The sequence below is a fragment of the Mytilus galloprovincialis genome, chromosome 5, assembly GCF_965363235.1.
Source record: "Mytilus galloprovincialis chromosome 5, xbMytGall1.hap1.1, whole genome shotgun sequence".
NCBI classification, from domain to species: domain Eukaryota; kingdom Metazoa; phylum Mollusca; class Bivalvia; order Mytilida; family Mytilidae; genus Mytilus; species Mytilus galloprovincialis.
Window position 1 is genome coordinate 100874273 of NC_134842.1, and position 22437 is coordinate 100896709.

General features: G+C 32.4%; 1 protein-coding gene across 3 annotated transcripts in view; it reads right to left on the reverse strand.

Moving 5' to 3' along the window:
* Window positions 1-20596, reverse strand: part of LOC143076898 (VWFA and cache domain-containing protein 1-like) — a 51143-nt gene extending 30547 nt beyond the window's left edge. The window contains exons 1-6 of one of the 3 annotated variants that reach the window (XM_076252787.1): window positions 20464-20596; window positions 8579-8753; window positions 7967-8029; window positions 2441-2605; window positions 1580-1788; window positions 293-458 (exon numbers count right to left, since the gene is read on the reverse strand). In XM_076252787.1, coding sequence (XP_076108902.1) covers window positions 293-458; window positions 1580-1788; window positions 2441-2605; window positions 7967-8029; window positions 8579-8707 — 732 coding nt within the window. In that variant the 5' untranslated portion in view covers window positions 8708-8753; window positions 20464-20596. Of the gene's footprint in view, window positions 1-292; window positions 459-1579; window positions 1789-2440; window positions 2606-7966; window positions 8030-8578; window positions 8754-12324; window positions 12544-12853; window positions 12986-20463 lie in introns of those variants that run through there. The other 2 variants (XM_076252786.1, XM_076252785.1) reach the window with 2 other exon arrangements.
* Between the last annotated feature and the right edge of the window lie 1841 nt (window positions 20597-22437).

A 22437-nucleotide genomic window follows, 5' to 3' on the forward strand; every position in this document is an offset into this window, starting at 1 on the left:
CATGCTAATAAACAATCGTCTAATCCTGCAACACGCTTAGACCCACTATTTGCAGCACCAAATACGAAAACTTTTCAAATGCAATCAATGTATTTTGTTGTTTAAAGAATTGAATTCTCACAGACATACATGTTATCAATAATATGCTGAATTTCAACCGAACGGCCCTAGATTTAGCTGCAAGTAACCTGCCGACAATGTTTTTTTTCTAAATTTTTACGTCAAATGAAACGCCAAATTTATAAAGTGATCATCCAGTATGACTCAAAGTGGTATCAATATATAAACTTACTCTGTCGTTTGGATTAAGTGTCTCTATAACTGTCCGAGCAGCCTCCTTAGCTATGCTCATCTTTGATTTACTTGTAACGCCAGAGGTCTGCTTCATTGATGAACTTGAATCTACAAGTATCACGACATCTTTATCTTTTGGTGATGCTGTGGCGGCAAAGGCTGACCTTGAATGGTGTCATAGCATAAATGTATATACGTAGGTTGAATTTTTATTGCATTGTACTTTTTAAGAATATGAAAATGGAACTACAATGTACGTACACATTAAAAAATATTATCTATAATGCACTAGACTTTGACACAACAGATTGTTTGCTTGTTTTATCTTAGATGTAGTCACTGACAATTTGCTGATATCGAAAAACTTTCCAATTTAGTCCACACATTTGACTGTGCTTACATGTACAACAAGACAGGTGCCACTAGTTGAATATGATCTGCTACCTTTCAAGAGCCACTGATACCTCTCTCAGATTGGTTTCTGTTCTTGTTGTTTTGTCCTTTATTATTTGAGAAGTGTTTGGTGTTACTTTTTTTCTTTATTAGTCTCTTATTAGATATAGGAAGATGTGGTATGAGTGCCAATGAGACCGTATGTATACCGTGGGATAATGCAAACAGTTCTCCGGTCATTTAAATAGATAAAAGAAGAGGTGGTGTGAGTGCCAATGAGACAACTCTCCTTCAAAATCACAATTTATAAAAGAAAACCATTATAGATCAAGCTACGGTCTTCAACACAGAGCCTAGGCTCACTCCGAACAACAAGCTTTAAAGGGCCCCAAAAATTACTAGTGTAAACCATTCAAACGGGAAAACCAACGGTTTAATCTATATAAAAAAAAACGAGAAACGAGAAACACTTATGAACCACATTAACATAGGACAACCACTGAACATAAGATTCCTGACTTAGAACATGTGCAAACAATTGCAACGGGATTAAACGTTTTAATGGTACCAAACCTTCATCCTTTTCTGAAACAGTAGTATAACATGCATTACTGGTTTACTTTTTTAAATTGTTATTTGGATGGAGAGTTGTCTCATTGGCACTCACACCACATCTTCCTATATCTATGACAACATAGAAAGACACACTATCAAAAAATATTGGAATGAATGAACTCAATCAAAAAATGAAATGACACAAATAAACACACAATGAACGATTTAATCTGTGATACAGTATAAATAGAGTTAATAGTCCACTTTAATCATTTTGACTTGCGTAGCAGGAATATATAAGATATACAAACAACCGACTATAATGTGTTTCTATTACCTAAAGCGAGGATCATAGTTATAACAGTCGTTCCAATAGGTTGATGGGTATATGATGGACACGCCCTCTAAGGTACCATAGTGCTGCCACAAAACGTTCTTATTCTGATCGTACTGAGTCTTCATGATGTCGCTTACGGTATTGTGTGGATATTTGGCGTCAGAAGTAGAACTAGGAGATTTTGTAACACAGGCTGTGGAAAAGTCGACCTTGAGGAGGAAACGTTTAATATAATTTATTTTAACAGAGTCGTTCATATATATGTACATTCATATGTAATTATTAAACTAGAATATATATTTGAAACATATGTGTGTATCTGTTTGGATGTTATTCTTTTTTTCAATTAAATAAAATGTGGTAAATATTCAAAATGCAATTCTTTGTACATTTGAAGAACATTTCACGGATGCAGTAAATAGCAGAATTTCTTATCTGACATACACATTTGTATGGCATAAACGTTTTACTTTAACTAGGGTTTTCCTCTAAATTTAAAACACAATAGACAGCATCAATGTTTCTTTTTTTAAGCAGCTATGTTTTTATTTTTCTTCATATAATTTTCATTTTTTTTTTTTGTTAAATTGATGACTTATTGTCGAATTCCACACAGCTCAGTTAGGCTTTTCTGTAAATCACCTTTATAAATAACTTTGTTATATTGGAAATCGGACAATAAACTGGCACAGACATGACTTCGAAAAGGGGACACTTCACAACGTAACTTAATGCCCGGCAAATCTTAAAGTTTGTGTAACTACTAAATGATTTCTAATACAAGACTTGGTGTGACTCTACGCCAGTTAAAATTTTATTTTGTAAATAGGTTCCATCTTTTTTCTGAATTTTGGTTATTACCTCTTTTCTGAATTTTGGATCATACACGTATGTTCCAGTTTGATCACAACATTTTGGAAGCGTCGTCTGAGCAGTAAATCTGTCTTCATTCTGAAATACTTCGTCTTTAACGGCGTCTAGAACATTCGTAAATCCCACAAGTGATGCTGCTAATTTGTCTTGAATCTGAAATTTGACAGTTACACATGTGATCTATTTTATCAAACGTGAACACTAAATATTGGGGTGGGGGTGGGGGTGTCAAATTATCATATAAAGGGCAGCTTTAATTTATGTATATGTGAGAAAAATTTTCTGTATACTGCGCTTAATTAATAAACAAGTTGCTTTCTTTAAAAAAAGAAATGCAATCGTAAACCCAAATGCTTGTTTGGCATTATATTATTAGATAATTGTTTAATAAAGATGTATTGTTTTATGTTACTTTTGTTGTATAAGAATTAGAAAATGACATTGATTGTTTACAAGTTTAATGTAATACCGGCGTCACACATCAGCGTATAGCTCTGACATACGCTGGCCGTGGTAAAAAAATCATGCACGCTACTAATACGTTAGTACTTTTGGCGTTCAGGCGACGTATGTTGCCGTATGTCTGGTGTTTGTCTAACGTAGATGGAATGTACCCTACGAATGAAAAAAGTCTATTGAACGTATTTGAGACTCGTCCCGGTCATATCTGGAACGAAAATCCGTGCTATCGGAGTGTCTGTGAGGTTAAATTATGGGGTGTTTGTTTTAGTTAAAGTTGAACGATTTTGAAGCGTATACAACGTGCCCTTAACGTGTCTCAAACTTATCTGTAGCGTTTTCAACGCCCTTGTAGCGTGTATATTATGTGCGTGTAGCTTACAGGTATACGCGGGACACCATAAAAATTTCCTGGAGAAAAAGCGTTCACCAAGCGTATACATACCTTTGCATTTCGACGTACTTTAAACTTATGCAACGCGCGTTTAACGCTTGTTTATCGTTTCGCATACGGACTTAGTTAGTTTTATGTATTGACTGATTGTTTTATTGTCATTTCGGGGACTTTTACAGCCAACTATGCGGTATGTGCTTTGCTCATTGTTGAAGTCCGTAAAGTGACCCATAGTTTGTAATTTGTGTGTTATTTTGGTCTCTTGTAGATAGTTGTCTCATTGAAATCATACCACATCTTCTTTTTCATATTTGATATCTTATCGCTGCCCTGCCAAGTCTGCTAAAATTGCATGCATGATTCATTTTAAGGTTATCAGTCGTAATTAAAGCGGCACATTAAATTCGTTGTTTCATTGCTTGAAGTATTATTTCTTACAGCTACATAGTCAAATGAAAATTTTTTCAAATATATTTTAGATTTAGATTTCAGTTTTAGTTTTTTTTTCATATTGAACGTCTACTTATCAGTCACATTTTAATGACGTAAAGGATCAAGAGGTTATGTGACCTCTTTGTTTTAATAAAAAGTAAATAATGTTGCAATATTTAAACAAAGAAAATAACTTTAAATTTTAAATTTTAATGAAAATAAAAACGGAAATACACTTCATAATTAACTTTAACGTTATTTCAATAAACGATTATTTTTTAAAAATCCTTTATAATATTTTAAAGATTAAGTATGCACGTCCTTGTTCTATTCTAGACGTAAAATTTCAAGAAAGTGCAAAAAAGACTTCTGCTTTGTACATCATGTACATATTCTATAGACTCATAATTTTAAATGAAATGAAAGTAAGACTTCTTTTGTAGATTTTAGTAAACAAATAAATCGTATTGCTTACATGAAATCTTATCTTTTATCTTAACACAGTTGGTTTCAACGTTTGACTCTAATTAAAATAACTACGCTATTATATTGAAAGTAAATATTAGCAGCTTGTTATTGCGTGCAAGGAAGTATTCAAATGCTAATTTAAGTAGTTTGCGTCACAATTAATTATGCATCCTATGAAACATATCTCTATAGCAACTTTAAGATGCTAATGCTTATTAAACAGGTCAATTAATAAGCTATTGCGCATGTATATGCAAGGTGGCCATGAAAAGAACAGATGTATTCCGAATAACATCCGGTGTTCCAAAAGACTACGGACATCGTCCAATATATACTGCGACGCAATAATATGATCGCTATCAGTATACTTAAAACGCACACAATTAAAAAAAATAATTGATAACTCTGTTCAGTCTCCATTACAGAAAAATTTGTGGATCTAAGCACGCTTCATCTTATGATATACACTTTCAATATAATAATAGGATTTGTGGAATAATTGACAACTATGCAACTTTCAATCTGTAAAAATAAGGAGAAATGGTATGAGTGCCAATGATACAACTCTTTATCAAAGTTCAAATGACGTTTCGGAAAAAACAATAAGGTAGTTGGTCACCTTACCACCTTAAGCCATGGGTATACCTTATAGGCAGTATAACAGGCTCCGACATTCAAATGCAGATGCCAAATTTCAAACGGCCTCATATATACCATGTAACAATACAATTTACGAAAACAAACAATGATAGACATGATCACAACGATACATGTAAAAACAATCCATGTACTCTAAAAGCAATGAGATTTTATTGCGTAAACCCCCTGAGGGTTTACGCAGTATATATTGGACGATGTCCGTAGTCTTTCGGAACACCGGATGTTATTCGGAATATATCTGTTCTTTCTATTGCCACCTTTCATATACATGCGCAATAGCTTATCAATTGACCTAGCTGTTGAATAAGCAGTAGCATCCTAAGTTGCTATAGAGATATGTTACATATGATGCGAAATTTATAATGACGCAAGCTATTTTAATGAGCATTTGAATTCTTCCTTGCACGCAATTACAAGCTGCTAATATTAACCTTACATATATGCGTAATTATTTTAATTAGAGTCAAACGTTGAAACCAGCTGTGTTAATTTATGAGATAAGTTTCATGTAAACAAGGCGATTTATATTCGGAAACGAGATTTGTCAAAACTAAAATCTATAAAAGTAGTATTACTAGCTTTTCATTCAAGATTCTGAGTCTAGTGAAGATGTATTCGTACGTGATGTACAAAGCAGGCTATCTATGTTTTTTTCATACTGAAATTAGGAGGAAGTCTTTCTTGCACTTTTTTTAAAATTTGACATCTAGGATAGACCAAGGAAGTATATCATCTAATATATGACATCTAGGATACACCAAGGACGTATATCATCTAATATATGACGTCCTTGATTTTACAAAAAAAAATATTATTTATTGAAAACGTTAAAATTAATTATAAAACTACATTTCCGTTTTTATTTTCTTAAAACTGCACATTGAAATACAGTTACTTTCTTTATTTAAATATTGCAACATTATTTCCTTTTTATTAAAACAAGGAGGTCATGTAACCTCCTTGATTAAAATACAAATCAGATTGTTATAGGTACACCTGAATCCTTTTCGTTATTAAAATGTGCATAAGTTAGCAAATTAACCTGACGATATCGGGATATGGGTATTTAGTCGGATCTTAACACGTACTTGTGATTTGTTTAAAACCGATTTTAACGAAGAAATGTCGAAATGTTCAGAACTTAATTAAATCTGTTTTTGGGTAAGATGGTGCAAGCATACGATTTTTATTGCGTCTTACACTTTGAGAAGCGAATAATCTTTAGCTACTTTATTTAAATATTGTGTAAAAACGTTAATTATGAGCTATGAAAGTCAAGTGGCTCAAGCATTTTACTGAGGAAGTTTTAAAAAAATGCAAAGAAATATTTTAACAGTGGGTTAGATTTCATTAGTCTTTACTATCTATAGATTAACAACTTTTGGTTATATTTATAATTTAGAATCATCATTGAAGGTGGAGCGCAATTGCACGGTTAATTAATTATATTGATGTGCCATTTGTATGCAAGAGTGACATTCCGTTGTATTATGTGCCAATTCGAAAAAGTTATGCGAGTATTGTCTCCCTTTAACAGGTTCATTATTTTATAATTAAGTTTAGGTTTCTGATATAAATTTGAATAGTTACAAAATGTATCAATTCAATATATTTCAGTTTTTGTTATTGGTGTATCAAAAACATTGATGTACGAATATAATTTCATAAATTTGTAACGTTTAAAATGATTACATACCAATATAAAGAACCGTTCATCATTTTTGAAAAAGACTATGATTGAAAATCGTGTTCACTATCTTCCCTTCATGATAGCTTGATTGGGAAATGAACCAAAATTCTCTACAGGTAATCACAGAGAGTGACTAGAAAGCAATTTTTAATTTTAGCTTATCTAACGTTAAAACAACGTTCCACTATAAACAAATGTTATTTTATACAAATATAAGGACCTTGTTAGCTAAATCTACAAATTTTATTAGATATTATGAATTTTTATTACAATAGATTAATATGCTACATAAGTATATTATATTAAATATGAAGAAAAAAAGCAAAAATAAAACTGAATTCTAAATCTAAAATATGTAAAAATATATATATTAAATACGAACATGAAAATAGTGTAAGGATATTCTAGCCATCTCACTGATCAGTAGGCCTACACAGTGCCCCCCGAATGAACAGTATAAAACTATCCAGCAACTTGTTTACCATTTTTTACTTTCCGCGCTAGTATCAAATCGAGGTTGTGAAAGATGTTTAAGGTCAAGTGGCGTAGATTACAACGACCTTAATTGTTTATATATTGTATATATTATATTATGTTTTTAAAGACGTGTTTTCTCGATTGCAATGCAAGAAAAAGATGCATGAATGTGTTCATTTATGACAGATATATGAAAGAAAAGAGATACTTGAAATAAGATACACGAAAGAGGAGAAAAACAAAAATATTTAAACCGTGTTTCAAGGTTCGTGCAAACGTCGATATCTGATTTGACAACGAATTGACTATACTTTTTTGATAAATGTATGTATGCATGTAGGTAAGTATTCGAATGTACGAATATAATAAATTAAACTAACTATATTGTGTGTGCATGTATCAGAATTGACGTGGGTGAAATTAAAGATTAAATGCTGTCGTTTTAAGTAGAAATGAAACTGAAATACAATACTTGGTAAAAAAATATTTGATGTTTAATTTCAATTTGTTCATTGTTAGATTTAAATGTAAAATAAAACCCAATATATTAGTATAAACATTGTTTCACTGTGCGTATTGTTGTGCATTTGTATTTTCTACATTGGCTAGAGGTATAGGGGAGGGTTGAGATTTCAAAACACATGTTTACAAACATGTAACTCCACCGCATTATTGCGCCTGTCCCAAGTCAGGAGCCTGTGGCCTTTGTTAGTCTTATTTCAAATTTTAGTTTCTTGTGTATATTTCAGAGTTTAGTATGGCGTCCATTGACAATGAACTAGTATACATGTTTGGTTAGGGGCAAGTTGAAGTATGTCCGGGTGCGGGATTCCCGATTTTTATTTTCCATTTTATTTATGCATTCTTATAAAAGATAAATGCTTCATGTTCAAAATCACAATCAAATATTGTGTTGTCAACAAACAAAACTTACATCAGCTAAAAGTTTCGTTCCATTTCCGGTTTTTGTAGTAAATGGAAGTTTGTTAAACTCTTCCTGTAAAACAATAATATCTTGAAGGTAAATGAAAACGCATATATAAAATAATAACAGTCAAAAATAAAAATGTAGTCATTCTTTGAATTTCTTGTTGCCAAACATTTGATGGTGTGTTATTACGAAGAAAACACCTCGACCTTCAAATTGAAAAGACAAATCAGTCATAGGGGTTACAAATCTGTTTTTAGCAAAGTATGGACACATGTTCTGAAGTATTTCAAACAGATTGGTTAATTCAGTGTTCTTTATGGCTTCAAAATTCAGTGAAAGAAATATAATTAATGGCAATATACTAAGTCAGTGGTGTCCTCGGTCTAAATTTTTTTTTTTTTAATATCTACATGTACGTATACAAAAATTTAAGATTTGTTCCACATTCATATACGAAATTTATGTTTTTGGAAGCGCTTTTTTTTTTTTCTTGGTGCGTATTTTTGGCAGGGATTATAATACTTTCTAAGAGGTAGTTTTTTTTTTAATTTCATTTTTTTTTACGGGAAATTTGTTTTCCAATGACAATTCATAATCATACAAATGTAAACCTACTTGCAAGTAATCAATCCCAATACTCTGTTTTATTTCCTTGAGTCTATTTGAAAGTAGACGGGCGTCTAAATCTTGAGCAATAACTCCATAAGCATAACAGGATAGTGCCAGGACAATTATTATTTTCATTGTGACATCCAGTACATTACACGTATGTTTGAGGTCATGGTTCAACCTGAAATGGAAATAAGAATCCTAGTCAATAAAGATGAGCGTCGAAAGCACCTGTTAAGCTGTCACACTGCCGATCAGATCAACTCGATCAAGCCCGATTAAGATAAATTACGTGATCGGTAGACTGGTCTGACTCAATCGACAAGGATGTTCAGGATAGTCTACCCTCATCGATCTGACTATCTACCCGAGAGTTTTTGACATGTCAAAAACAATCAAGTAAGGACCAAGACGCCAGTCACTCGAGAAGAGATCGCGAATTCGTGGAGTAGCGGTCGAATTGATCGGGAAAGGATCGTGTAGAGATCGAGATTGATCGGAATACAACAAAATTTCTTATCAGTACTCGATCATTTCGACCTTTGTTCTACTAATGTCTGATCATTTCCAGATTAACTCGACCAATGTCCGATCGCTTCCAGATCACTGCGACTTCTATATTTATTTTTCCCCCTACCAACTCGACCATTACCCAATCCCTTTGCGAAAACATTGGACCACTCTGAAATGATCAGACATTAGTCGAGCAAAGGTCGAAATGATCGAGTACTGATCGGAAATTTTGTTGTATTCCGACCAATCTCGATCTCTACACGATCCTTTCCCGATCAATTTGACCGCTACTCCACGAATTCCCGATCTCTTCTCGAGTGATCTTGGTCCTTACTCGATTGTTTTTGACATGTAAAAAACTCTCGGGTAGATGGTCAGATCGATGACGAGTAGGGTAGACTATTCCGAACATCCTTGTCGATTGAGTCAGACCAGTCTCCCGATCACGTAATTTGTCTTGATCGGGATTGATCGAGTTGATCTGATTCGCAGTGTGAACCTAGCTTTTACTTGCGGGATTACAAAGTAGTTCGATCACTTAGATCTCTACATGTAGCATTTCAACAATAAGGTCGGGAGATCGAACTCAACACATAACAGGTGCCGGCAACTTCAATCATAAGTAACTAGGATTTTCATTTTTCCTACCAAAGGTCGGTGGTTTTCTCCGGGTACTTTGGGTTCCTTCGGCAATAAAAAACTGATCACCATTAGCCAATATTGCTGAGATGAGGTAATACAAAGAACAATCAATCGATTTACTTCATGTGGTTTGCTGATTTATCCTTTGTTTCAATATAGGCAATGATGTGATTGTGTAAGTTAAAGAATGTGTACACTTAGAACAACGTCTATAGTACATCATAGCACAGTAATTCTGTTCAAATGTCATTTAAATACAAAACAATATTTAAGTTGTTTATAGTAAAACTTTATATTTAAGGATGATCATTCATCTATAAAATTGATATTCTATATCACAAGATGATACTATTTTTGTTTACCTTCTATGACATGTATGAAATGCAACATCAATTATAATAAATTTTAAAAACATCAATGACTCCTTATTTGCTATCTCACACCTCCCCCCTTTCCCCTGTATTATTTTTAACGTGACACATTTGAGTCAGTATGACAAGCCTGATAGATGTAATCTACAGCGCATGCGGATTATGTCATGTTTTTATTATCTACCAATTAGGAGGAAACATTTCTTTTCTGTTCAAATTTAACCGTCGATCTTGTTAAAATATGATATACGAAAGAAAGTGTTGTTTCTTCAAGATGCTGAATGTTCGTCTCTTATAATGAAAGCAAACCTCACGCGTCTTTTACATAAAATTTGTACAGGAAAGTTCGCTCACACTTTACCAACACCTTACATGGAGTCAGTTTGGAAAAAAATTAAAATGTCTTGATCCGTCCAAGCTGTAGTTAAAATAGCAAATAAAAGTATAAGAGTAATGTCATGTCTATAGCTGCATGTAGCCAAGGGAGTATATTAATGAATAATATAATATCTTAGACAAAAACGTCTAGCCAAGCGAATATTCCTGAAGTACTAGATCACAGGTACAAAAATACTATCAAAGAAAAAATACTCATATAAAATTCCTTTAGTTTATAATATCATACATTTTAAAGCCTAGCCGAAAGAGCATTTCAGTATTGTATAATATCACAGGCATAACAAGCCTAGCTGAGAGTGTTCCTGATTTGTATAATATCATTAATAGAAAACACACGTAAATTTGAGAGAGAGAGAGAGAGAGAGAGAGAGAGAGAGAGAGAGAGAGAGAGAGAGAGAGAGAGAGAGAGAGAGAGAGAGAGAGAGAGAGAGAGAGAGAGAGAGAGAGAGAGTATTCCATTTGATTATGATATTACTCAAAAAAGACGATGAGGTATAATCATGTGGTATTACATATGACTGACAACTATAGTCTTAAGCCGGGAAAGTATTCCTTTACAGTATTTTATGACAGACATTTAAAGACTAGCCAAGAGTGTGTCTGTAGTGGAAAATAGCATAGACATAAAGAGACTAGCCAAGAGTGTAATCCTGAAGTGGATAAAAAGCACAGGCACAAAGAGACTAGCCGAGAATGTATTCGTGGAGGGTTAATTATAACAGACACAGAAAAAAAATAGTTAGGAGAGACTGAGAGTATTAATGTAGTGGATTAAAGCACATACTTAAAATGACTCTCGAAGAGTATAATCATGAAATGGATAAAGTACAAATACTAAAAGACTAGCTGAGAGCATATTCCTACAGCGGAAAATATCAAAGACACAGGCAATACTTGCTAGGAGAGTATTGCTTTAGTGGATTATAGCAAAGACACAAAGAGACTGTTAGTCACTATTCTTTTATATTTTAACTCCACAATATTCTCTTTTCGTTCTTTATTTTGTATATTATCCAGTAATGTCTGTATTGTAGCACCTTACTATTCTCTATTCTTTATTTACTTTGTAAAATACTCGGTATTTTTTTAAAAAATATTTTAGCATCCCATTATTATCTTTTCTTTATTAGTTTTGCATTTTCTTGATCTTTTCTTAACTGTATTTTTTGTTTATTAGCTACGTTTTATTATCAATTATTCTCTGTTCTGTGAAGCCAATCCAGACACTCAAAATACACAAAATGTAGACTAAAAATGCATAGGACTTGTCTCTAAGAAAATCGTTGTTGTCCCAAAAATAGCAACAAACAAAATCATAAAGTATAGTATAGAGTATTTACATTTTTTTTTATTTCGCAGCATATTATAGCTGACTAATCGGTATCGGCTTTTTTCATTGTTGAAGGCCGTACGGTGACCTATATAATAGTTATTAATGTATGTGTCATTTGGTCTCTTGTGACGAGTAGTCTCATTGGCATTCATACATCATCTTCTGGCTTATAATATGCAAATGGAAAAAGGAAAAGATGGTAACAAGTTGTAAATGTATGTCAGGATTAAAGATTGATAAGTCATATTTAAAATTTTAAATACTGTATTTGAAAGGAAACGGTTGGTTTATATGAAGTTTCAAGCTATAACGTTTTTTTCAACCAAAACAATCGAATTTACGAGAATTAATTATTACCATACTTGTACATTTGATTTGCATTTTCGTTAAAAAAAAAAAAAAAAAGGTGGGAGGGGTATTAAATGTTAAAAATAAGACTAAATTAAGGCCAAAAATCGAATTCTTTTCAATAAAATGAGAGAATAAAAAAGTACCTGAATATATAACTGTTCAAAAATAAAGTGCCATCCATTTTCAATATCAAATGTCCACCATACCTGTGTTGATTTTGTTTCCTGTTATATATTTTGTACAACGTGTGTTGAACACCACAAGTAAACAAATGTATTTCGTGTACATTTTTATGTTGATACGAAGAAAAATATCAAACAAATTACGGATATCCGAACCTATGAACTGTAAAAAATGGCCAACCGCGTAAATATGTTTTGTACTTTAACATTTGGTTCAATTGAAACACACTATCCTACTTTTACCAAAACATAAATATTAATCGATATAAATGAACTGAAGTACAGGGTCTGAAATAAACGTCATCATTTGATATGTACATTGATATGACGATCGTTTGGTGAAATAGGAATTAATAGATACAAATATAACCTGATGAGAAATTTTATATGGAAGTACGTACATGTAAGCTTAAAAATTTATGAGAGCTTTATTATAAATTTAATAAACACCAGTTAGTAATCAATGTTTTATTAATTAAGCAAACCTTACCTCTGCGGAGTCAACATTTTCGTGTTTATGTACATGTAGCTCGTTTACTATATATTATTGATTTAACTTCATTATTATTTAAATGTATGTAGTTGTAAATTGAATGACTTCAAAAAATATTCCACCCGTCATCAGATTTGGAAAGAAATAGTGTGTATTGGTAAATACACTTGGCATAATTATAATGTATTATGTTGTGTATTTTAAATATCCGTGAGTCTATTGAACTACATTCTTGTAGAATCGATTAGGCAAGTAATAAGATGCAAAACAAATTACTTTGATATTCTATTTTCAGAGGCGGATCTCAAAAATAAATGTACTTCTTATGATCAAAGAATAATTTTATATTTATTTTAATTTTTTCAGTAAAAGATCGTTCAAGCCTTGTTTAAAAATCAAACTTATTTTTACAACTTTTTAACAACTACCTTTTTCGAATATGGAGAACTTATCTGCAATGATTTCTGACTATGGGCTCGAAGGAAAGGGTTCGGACTTAACTGAAAGGGATCCGAGCGCAAAACGGTTTATCGTCCTGAACATGCATGACATGTTTGCCACTGGACTTTAAGCAACCAACAATCAAAATGTTGTAATCCAGCATCAATATCCGTTGGCAACGGGCGGCTCCAAAGAGACAATGGAGGCGAAAAATATTGAATTGAATTGAATTGAATTGTAAGCAGTATTTCCAATGCTTAATTCTTGAATTTTTTCAGTTATTCTTTATGTTTTTAAACCCTGTATTTTCTATTTACATACCTAAATAATAAATATCATTTCTATCGATCATCGCGGTGGAAAGTCGTCAAGAACACAGTATTATTTTATATAGGGGTTCACTCTATATTTTTATTGTCTTCACTTCAAGGTGAATCGAGCAAATTTCAGCAAATTTTGATTTTTTAACAGTTTTTTACTTTTTACTACGGGTTCATGAGGATCTTATATCTGATCTTACTGCTGTGTCCACAATTATAAGTCTACGTATTTCACCTGTATTGGTTTGGACAATTCCATGACCTATTCCATACACACACCATTATGCTTAAGGGGTTTTCATATATATGTCATGTCAAGATGATATATACATGTATGCTATTTACCGTTGTTTGCCACATTTTTTTTTTTCTGATAAAGTCACTTTTCTGAAAACCAATATAAATATAGTTAACATATTTATATATTTTATCTAACTGTGTTCATTGACCAGAATGTTTATTAATGACAACACACACCTAAAATTCGTTTTGGTCTAGCCCATGACATTTGCGCGGGAAATCTTCTATTGAGACGCATTTTAATGGACGTTCATTTGGAAAATTTTACAATCCCTTTTATGTGAAAAATTGTCATATGTGTTTGTGTTTCATAAATTCAAAGGATTGACGTTATAACATTTCCTAAATCTTCATTTGACATCAGGTTTGCAGTGGCGGATCCAGAAATTTTCATAAGTGGGGGCCCACTGACTGACCTAAGAGGGGGCCCGCTCCAGTCACGCTTCAATGATTCCCTATATAAGCAACCAAATTTTTTCCCAAAAAGGGGGGGCCCGGGCCCCCTGGGCCCCCCCTCTAAATCCGCCTCTGGTTTGTACGCATTTAGTCTCTTCTCTAGTCTATAATCTAAACTGAAGGCCGCGAAGGGACACATGTGCTGCACAATCCCACACATCTCAACCAACAAAAAAGTTAGACTATTGAATAGACTTTATCAGCTGTTTATAGACATATCTATATCTATTTCATCTAATGTCAGTCATGACAACTGGCATTAACAGCGGAAACCATGTATTCGCGAATTCTGTCTTTCGCCTGCTATGGACGATTCCATACAACATTGTATTTTAGGGGTTTACATTATGGACGATTCCATATAACATTGTAGCTCAGGGGTTGTTTACATGTTTAGTCGTATCTTATCTTAATGATAACGTATGTACATTTTTTTTAAATATTTGTATATGTTTCTTAAAGGAAACGGCTCAATTTCATGATCATTTAGTATACAAAAACATGACACGTTTTTTGTACACTTTTGGTGTGTATAAATTACCTAAATTACAGCCCTGAAATTCTTGGTGCATCTAATGTCAGTCATGACCAGTCATGACAACTGACATTATCAGCGGAAACCGTGTATTCGCGAATTCTATGTCTTTCGTCTGCTATGGACGATTCCATACAGCATTGTATTTTAGGGGTTTACATTATGGACGATTCCATATAACAATGTAGATCAGGGGTTGTTTACATGTTTTATAGTCGTATCTTACAATCAAACATCAACCCACACCAAACTGATTGTAATTGAAAGACATCTAGAGGTCAATATAGTTACAGTCTCAAACAGAAGACAAAAAAAAAAAAGAAGAAAAATAAGGCTAATTTTGGAGAATTTATATTATTACATGTACATACGTTTGAAATATTTAAGATAAATATTTATTTATATTGTTTCATTTTTTTTTAGTTTTAGGTTCCAACTAGCTACTATTTTAGAAAACTGGGATTTCTATGCTAGTCTATTAGAGGGATATTTGATTTTCATTGGTTGTACATGTAGATATGGAATCTTATTTTATCATGAAGTCAGATTTGAAAATGACTTGGGGAATGAAGTTAATTGTCAGTAAAGACCAAATGTCAGTTTTAGTCTTGCATATGTACTTTAATTATGTGTACACATATCACTGATTTAGGGGCAATGGTAAATAGACACTGACAAGTCTTTATAGATAACATTTTATAGTTTTGAATGTTTGTTCATCAGTTGACTAAAATTAGGTGGAGGTGTTCTTATTTCCAAGGGCACTCAACCTATATCAATTTGTGCATGAAGCAAATTGATAGTTGCTAGATACTAAATGATTATACCACAAGAAAATTTTAACCTATGCATATATACTTGAAATACAATAAAAAAAATCATGTCTTTTTCGGGACTTCTGATCCAACCATGTAGTATGGCATGTTATTGAGGTAAAGTTTTTTGGTCGATGGATGTTCATGAAGGACATGTAGTACAAAGTATATCACTGGATTTAGCTCTTTGTCTAAGTGTATTATTAAAGTACTTTGCTTTGAGCTCAATTCATTGTTATGCAATTCATTCTTTGTGAAATAAAGATTTGACAGACAACTCTCATGTACAAGGATTTGTTAAAGAAGTATCACCTCTATATACAATGTAAGTAATAGGGAGATAAAAACATTCTATTTCAATTTGAACCAAACATTATATGTCCATTTACCAAATTTAAAAAAAGACAAAATTTACCCGACAATGCTACTCCCGCTACTAGCAATATGATGCTAGGTTGTTTTAATACATTTGTACTGCCTACTGATGACTCGGTCCTGAGGAGAAATGGTCCTTCAATATGTTAAAAAAAAAATTATAAGGCCTATCTGGCCTAATTGATTTCTGAAACTATATTTCATTGTACATGTTCAACATTTTTCATTCATTTGTTTATTTCTTAATTTGTCTGAATTAACATTGTACCGCAACAAATACTGTAATGATACATGTATCACTTATATTTGTATCCATATAACATTAAAAAAAAATGAAAAGAGAATAATTTTGCATAACATTTTGAAAACTATTATTTTTTTTTTTTATATTTAGACATATTAAGACTAATTAAGTAGCTGTTGATAATATCCACTTGATATGCTTGCAATTCTATCAGATTACTTTTGGAGCAGTTATGAGTCTTTCAAGCATGCCCACAAAGGTTCGTTGGGTGAAATCATTGTCATATTGGTCATTTTTTCTTTACTTCAACCAGATTTGAAGGAGATATTATCAAAGAATTGATAAAAATCAGCACAAAGGTTTACTTCCTAGATAATCTAGCCCCAAGGATCATGTCAGGCATTATCATTACTAAAAACCAATAATGTATTCTAATCTGAGGAACATTTTATCAATTTTTTTTTATTAATGATCCACCACAAAATAATATAGATAGAAGCATACAAATAGTAAGCAAATACATATAAAAAAGATGTGCTATGATTGCCAATGAGACAATTCTCCACAAGAGACCAAAATGACACAGAAATTAACAACTACAGGTCATCATATGGCCATCAACAATGAGTAAAGCCAATACCCCATTATCAGCTTTAAAAGACCCCGAAATGACAATGTAAAACAATTCAAACGAGAAAACTAACGACCTTATGTATGTACAAAAAATATCAAAAAGTGAATATGTAACACACGAACAAACGACAACCATTGAATTACAGGCTCCTTATATCATGTTATCAAATCTATAAATCATCTCCCATTTAGAAAAAAAAAAACACATGAAAAAATGAACCTATTATGCAATTATCCAAAATCAAAGATGTGGAACTTATTCTATCATAATCATTTAGTAACTAATGTATATAATACGGTCTCTTCCATTCCTGTCTTGAACATAAAAACTAAATATTAAATAAACAATACTCCTAATGCTCAGGTTGGTTGTCATTGTGAAACACAGTTAATGACACCATATAGGAAAACATAGAACTCCCTTTTGTCATAAGACACTGTCAAACACCCAAACACACTATCCACACTCATCTGTGTCCACACTTGTTTTATAAAAAAAAAAATATTTGCTCATTTTTTTCTATTCAGTACTGTTATTCTCTATTTTTAATGTATTTTTTATTTTTATGTATATTATTTTTTTCAACTTCTCTGTAACCTTTGTTCTTGCATGGTTTTATGAAAAGTATCTATCTATCTTTCTGTACACCCCATCATGACTCTCGTCATTCGGCAATCCTCGGTAGAATCCGTTACTCTCCTTTTGAGGGTACGGAATCGGCCGAGTTCAGACGAATGGACTCTCGTAACATTATTGTAATGTCGTACATGTTGTGCGCGCTCGTATCCTGCATTATTTATAAAATGCCATTCATAAACGCGTGCGTTTGTACTGGCTACCTTTTAGTAGATGCAGGTAACAATTCACAGGCACTTGTCTCAGATTTCCCCCCCCCCCCCCTAATATACCTTTATATTAAGGTATATAGGATTTTTTTTCTGAGAAAAGTGCCTGTGTAACAATTATAGCAAGCTTTGTAAAAAGACTGGCATATAATAATTTAATAGTAATTTAATAATGGTTCTTAGTAAGCAGAAAAAATGGTACTCGTGTGTCCTTGTTTTTTTTTTTTTAGATATATTCAATTCGAAATTTTGCGTGAATGTTTTTTTTTCTCTTTAAACTTTTCACACATTTAATATTGTCCCCCTTTTTCTTTGAACAACTACAATGTATTAAAAGATAACAAGGATTTTCTCATATTAAAAAAAAATGCCTTTTAAACCTTACGTAATGAATTAAGAAAATAAAAGTAGGGGTCAGCGCATAAGTTATTTTTTTGGCACTACATGGATAAAACTATTGGAGGATTCCGAATATGTGATAAAAGGTATAAAAAAACAAAGAGTAGCAAACATTATGAAAAGCTGCAATGCTTTAGAAAACAAAAATAACAGAAAAATAGAGGACAGAGTCTAAGACATCAAGCCACCAAAAAACTGTGACAGGTTTGCCTTTTTGTATTACTTTCTGTATAATACATTTTGTACTAATAAAAGGTAAAGCCAGTCGTAAGCGATTGTTTAGCAAAGAACGTTCTTAAGCTTAGTCGCAGTTAGATCACTGACTTGTAACACTGAGGTCCTTAGTTCGAGTCCAAGAGTAGACAATGTTTACGAAATACAAAACGAATAGACATCTTCTATGCGTGATGAATATATTTTCAATTATACAAGTCACCATTTTTACGATAGGTCAGCGACGTTACACCTCGTACAATTATATGTTATCTCACTATACTAGATGTAAAATGTTAACTGCCCTAAGCCGTATTTTTGTGGCACGCTGGTAAACCCATTATAAATAAAAATACAAATTACTTAGAATTTGACATTTTTTCTACAAATCAAAGTTCGCTATACTTATTGTGGTTAATGTATTTAGGTCAGGGTTATGAATTTTTGGCTGATGTTCGGACTTCTTGTTCTTTCTCCCTACGGTACAAGGTAAAATATTCACCACCAAAACACAAATTTTCTTTTTATATAATTAAAAGGTCATCTACCAAAATTTGATCTAGATTTCTTTTCTTTGGATTTGAGACCCAGATAATACCAAATTGAATGCTATGCATACGGTAAAAGTGCGAGTCAGACTTTTCCCGTCATTCTAAAATTTTAAATATATTGAAAAGGAGCTAACCTATCAATACATTTATTTAATTTTTTTCCTCAACTATAAATGCTCTTGAGTCTTCTGACTTATACTATCAATTTCAGATTATAGATTTGTTTAATTTCCCCTTAGTTTAAAAGTATTTATTTATAGTGGATTGGGAAACAAGTTTTTGCAACTTATATTAACCCCTATCTTCTTTGCAGGTGCGATATCTGTTAGGGCTGTTTCTGTATAGTAAACCACCTAATTGCAGGATAAATATCTCTCTCTTAACTCGGCCCAGCCAATATCGTCAACTTGCGACAGACTATAATCGTATCATAATACTTGCAAATTGTGTTATGGAAAAGCCAAATATTCAGTCTACCCGAATAATTTTGTAATCAAAAATGGTATGAACACCTCTGAATAAGCTAATTACTAAAGGTTTTATAACGTTAAAGGATGTGATAGTCTTGAACATACATGAAATATTTGCCACGCCACTGGACATGAAGCAAGCAGCAACTAATCATTGAAGGAGTTCAAACAACATCATTTTAACATTTTACCTTATACTGTGATAGTCCTTACAGGCGTGTTTTCTTTTATTCCGAATTTCTACATTTTTTTTTTTGGGGGGGGGGGGGGAGGAAATCCCGGGTTTAACTGTGTTTATGTTTCACATTCAGGATACATATGTAGTAAAGGGCAATTCCACTCTGTTGTTCTTTATGAAAATGTTTAGTTGTTAGCGCATCGAACTACGAACACAAAGATGACGGGTTCGATCTCCGTTTCTATGTGTGTTTTATACTATTTTAAGTATCTGACATATTCACTAGATCAATTGCAATCATTCTTTAATTTGTCGTTGGTTATTTATGGGACGACTTTGAAGGGGGTAGGGTTTGTTTTTTTCTCATTAAGATTTTCCCCCACTCAACCTCAAATCATGTAAGGTTTTTTTTTAGCGTACAGCTTTGACAATATTCAGCATGTTAAAGAACTTTACAGTAATTTTATAGTCAGAGTTTAATGGTGGTTTTCTTATACCATCATTTTGTTGTTCCCTTCCTGCTAGCAGAATGTTTTGTCACGTGATGAGTAAAGTAAGAACTGTCATACAAGACACATGGCAATGTTTTCTTTTTCAAATCTGTTTACATAGATGTTATTCAATTGTAAGTTACACAACAATGACAAATATTTGAGCCTTCTTTGCATTAGTGCAAGATTATTATTATCATTCACCGTACGTAGTTGACCAGTTAACCTCTAACCTATGATTCTTTAACATAATATGACTACACATAAAGCCAGAACCCATGTATTATTGTATATACAAATGTAAATAATTACGTTTTAAAATACACTATTTAAAACTTACCGTAAGATGTATTCCTTTGACGTACGACAACACTCCGTTCAAACAAGTACAATCGTACAAAATGATCTATTTATGTATATAGAAATTTAATTTACTTTATGAAATTCTATGGACTGTGACAAAAGTACTTTAATAGATACGTAAACACGGATATTCCCCGTACAGTTAAAAATGCGATTATTGGTACTGATACAAATATAGATATAAATATTAAGATATTTTAGATGTTTGACATGTTTGATCTATTTGGGGTTTTACAAACGACCGTGTCTTATGTTAAAATCACGTGAGCATTAGCAATGTTATTTTTACGATTAACCAAAATGTTCGTTAAGCATGACGAAATACAACTTGTATACATCAATTCATATAAATGCACGCTGTTCTAATATGTGCAACTTTTGTGCACCTGTTAACATGACTTTTGTATATAATTACAAACATTTCACATTTATCCAACAGATGCATGTTTATTTATATTTAATAATGCAAGCTTTATTTGGAAAAAAGACTAAAGAGATCCGTTTGAAATAGCAGCTTGGCAAATAAAAAAAAAAGGTTAGGACGATAATTCGTGTGATAAAAGTCAGGAAAAACTAATAAAATATATACAGGACCGACAGTTAAAAATAAAAAGGCAGGACAGAGATTTCAACCATATAAAAAGTAAGACAACATTTTTCATTTTAGCCCTCCTTCTTCCCCCATAAATCACTAGGGGGTTTTCTTATTCACTGTACACGTTATATGGACACACATCAAGGGGAGGGATGAAACGGATAAAGAATTCCAAACAAAATTTTCATATCTGCATACTATCGAAAACACGTGTTTTTTTTTTAGGAAAAAATGTGTTTGTCCTAGAAAAGAAACAATGTCTCTAAAAAGATGAACATTAGGTGCTTTGTCTTTAAAAAAAAATCATTTCTCTTGTTTTGCAAACAGATCTTTAAAGTACGTGTTTTTCGTGTTTTCCCTTATTCACTGAACACGACATATGGATCAAAAGAAACATGGCGACAATACCCTACAACAATAAAACAACGAAACATACAGCCATACATGTATAAACAAAAGAAAGATTTCTTAAGTCATAATGTCATGCCCTAAATCGTCCCGAGTCTTTAAAAATACTCACCTCTAATCAGAAGTCTTTGAAATGAAATAACTAAAACATTACTTTAATATATTCATTGAAGTATTATACGAGGATATGGATGAGGTCTTCATGATAGAGAGTAATGGGCCATATAAAAAAGGAAAAAAGGAAACAGGTTAAAAAGATCTGGCCTTGAAGGCATAAAACTTTGCTCAGTGCTCGGAGCACAAAAATCATGCTCGAAACATGAAATCCAGCAATTTAATTGGTTGATTTTCGAGTCTGAGTACAAAAATCATGCTCGAAAGTTTTATGACCGTGAGGCCAGAACAGAGCACAGAATAGGCACTAGAATATAAAGAATAGAAAGCAATGGAACACAATTTAAAACAGAAATAGAGAAAAAGAGTCTATATTAAAAAAATACACAGAAGAAAAGACCCTTTTAAGACCTGCAGGTACTTCCAGACTGATCTAAAAAAAAATTATATTAACGGAAATGAGTGATACTTCATTTTCAAATTGATATTTGAAAAAAAATTAATTACAATTTCCAATTTCCTTTTCGTATCAGGCCGTTTTCCTTTGATGGAAGGACATGCTTTAAACTTAATTTGTTAACAAATGGAAACTCAAAGACCATTTCCTGACACAAATAGAAAATAATAAAATATAAACATAATGGAAAATATATTTCATATATATCACTTAAGATATGTTGAGACCAAACGTACCATTTCATCCTCTTTTTATCAGAAGAAATTTGGTTGTGCCAAAATTGCGTCAACTGTGCCCCTCTTCTTGCCAACTAGTTTCTTTATTATTACGAGGTTGACTTCATACATGAACTCCTTCAGAAGAGAGATAAGAAGTAA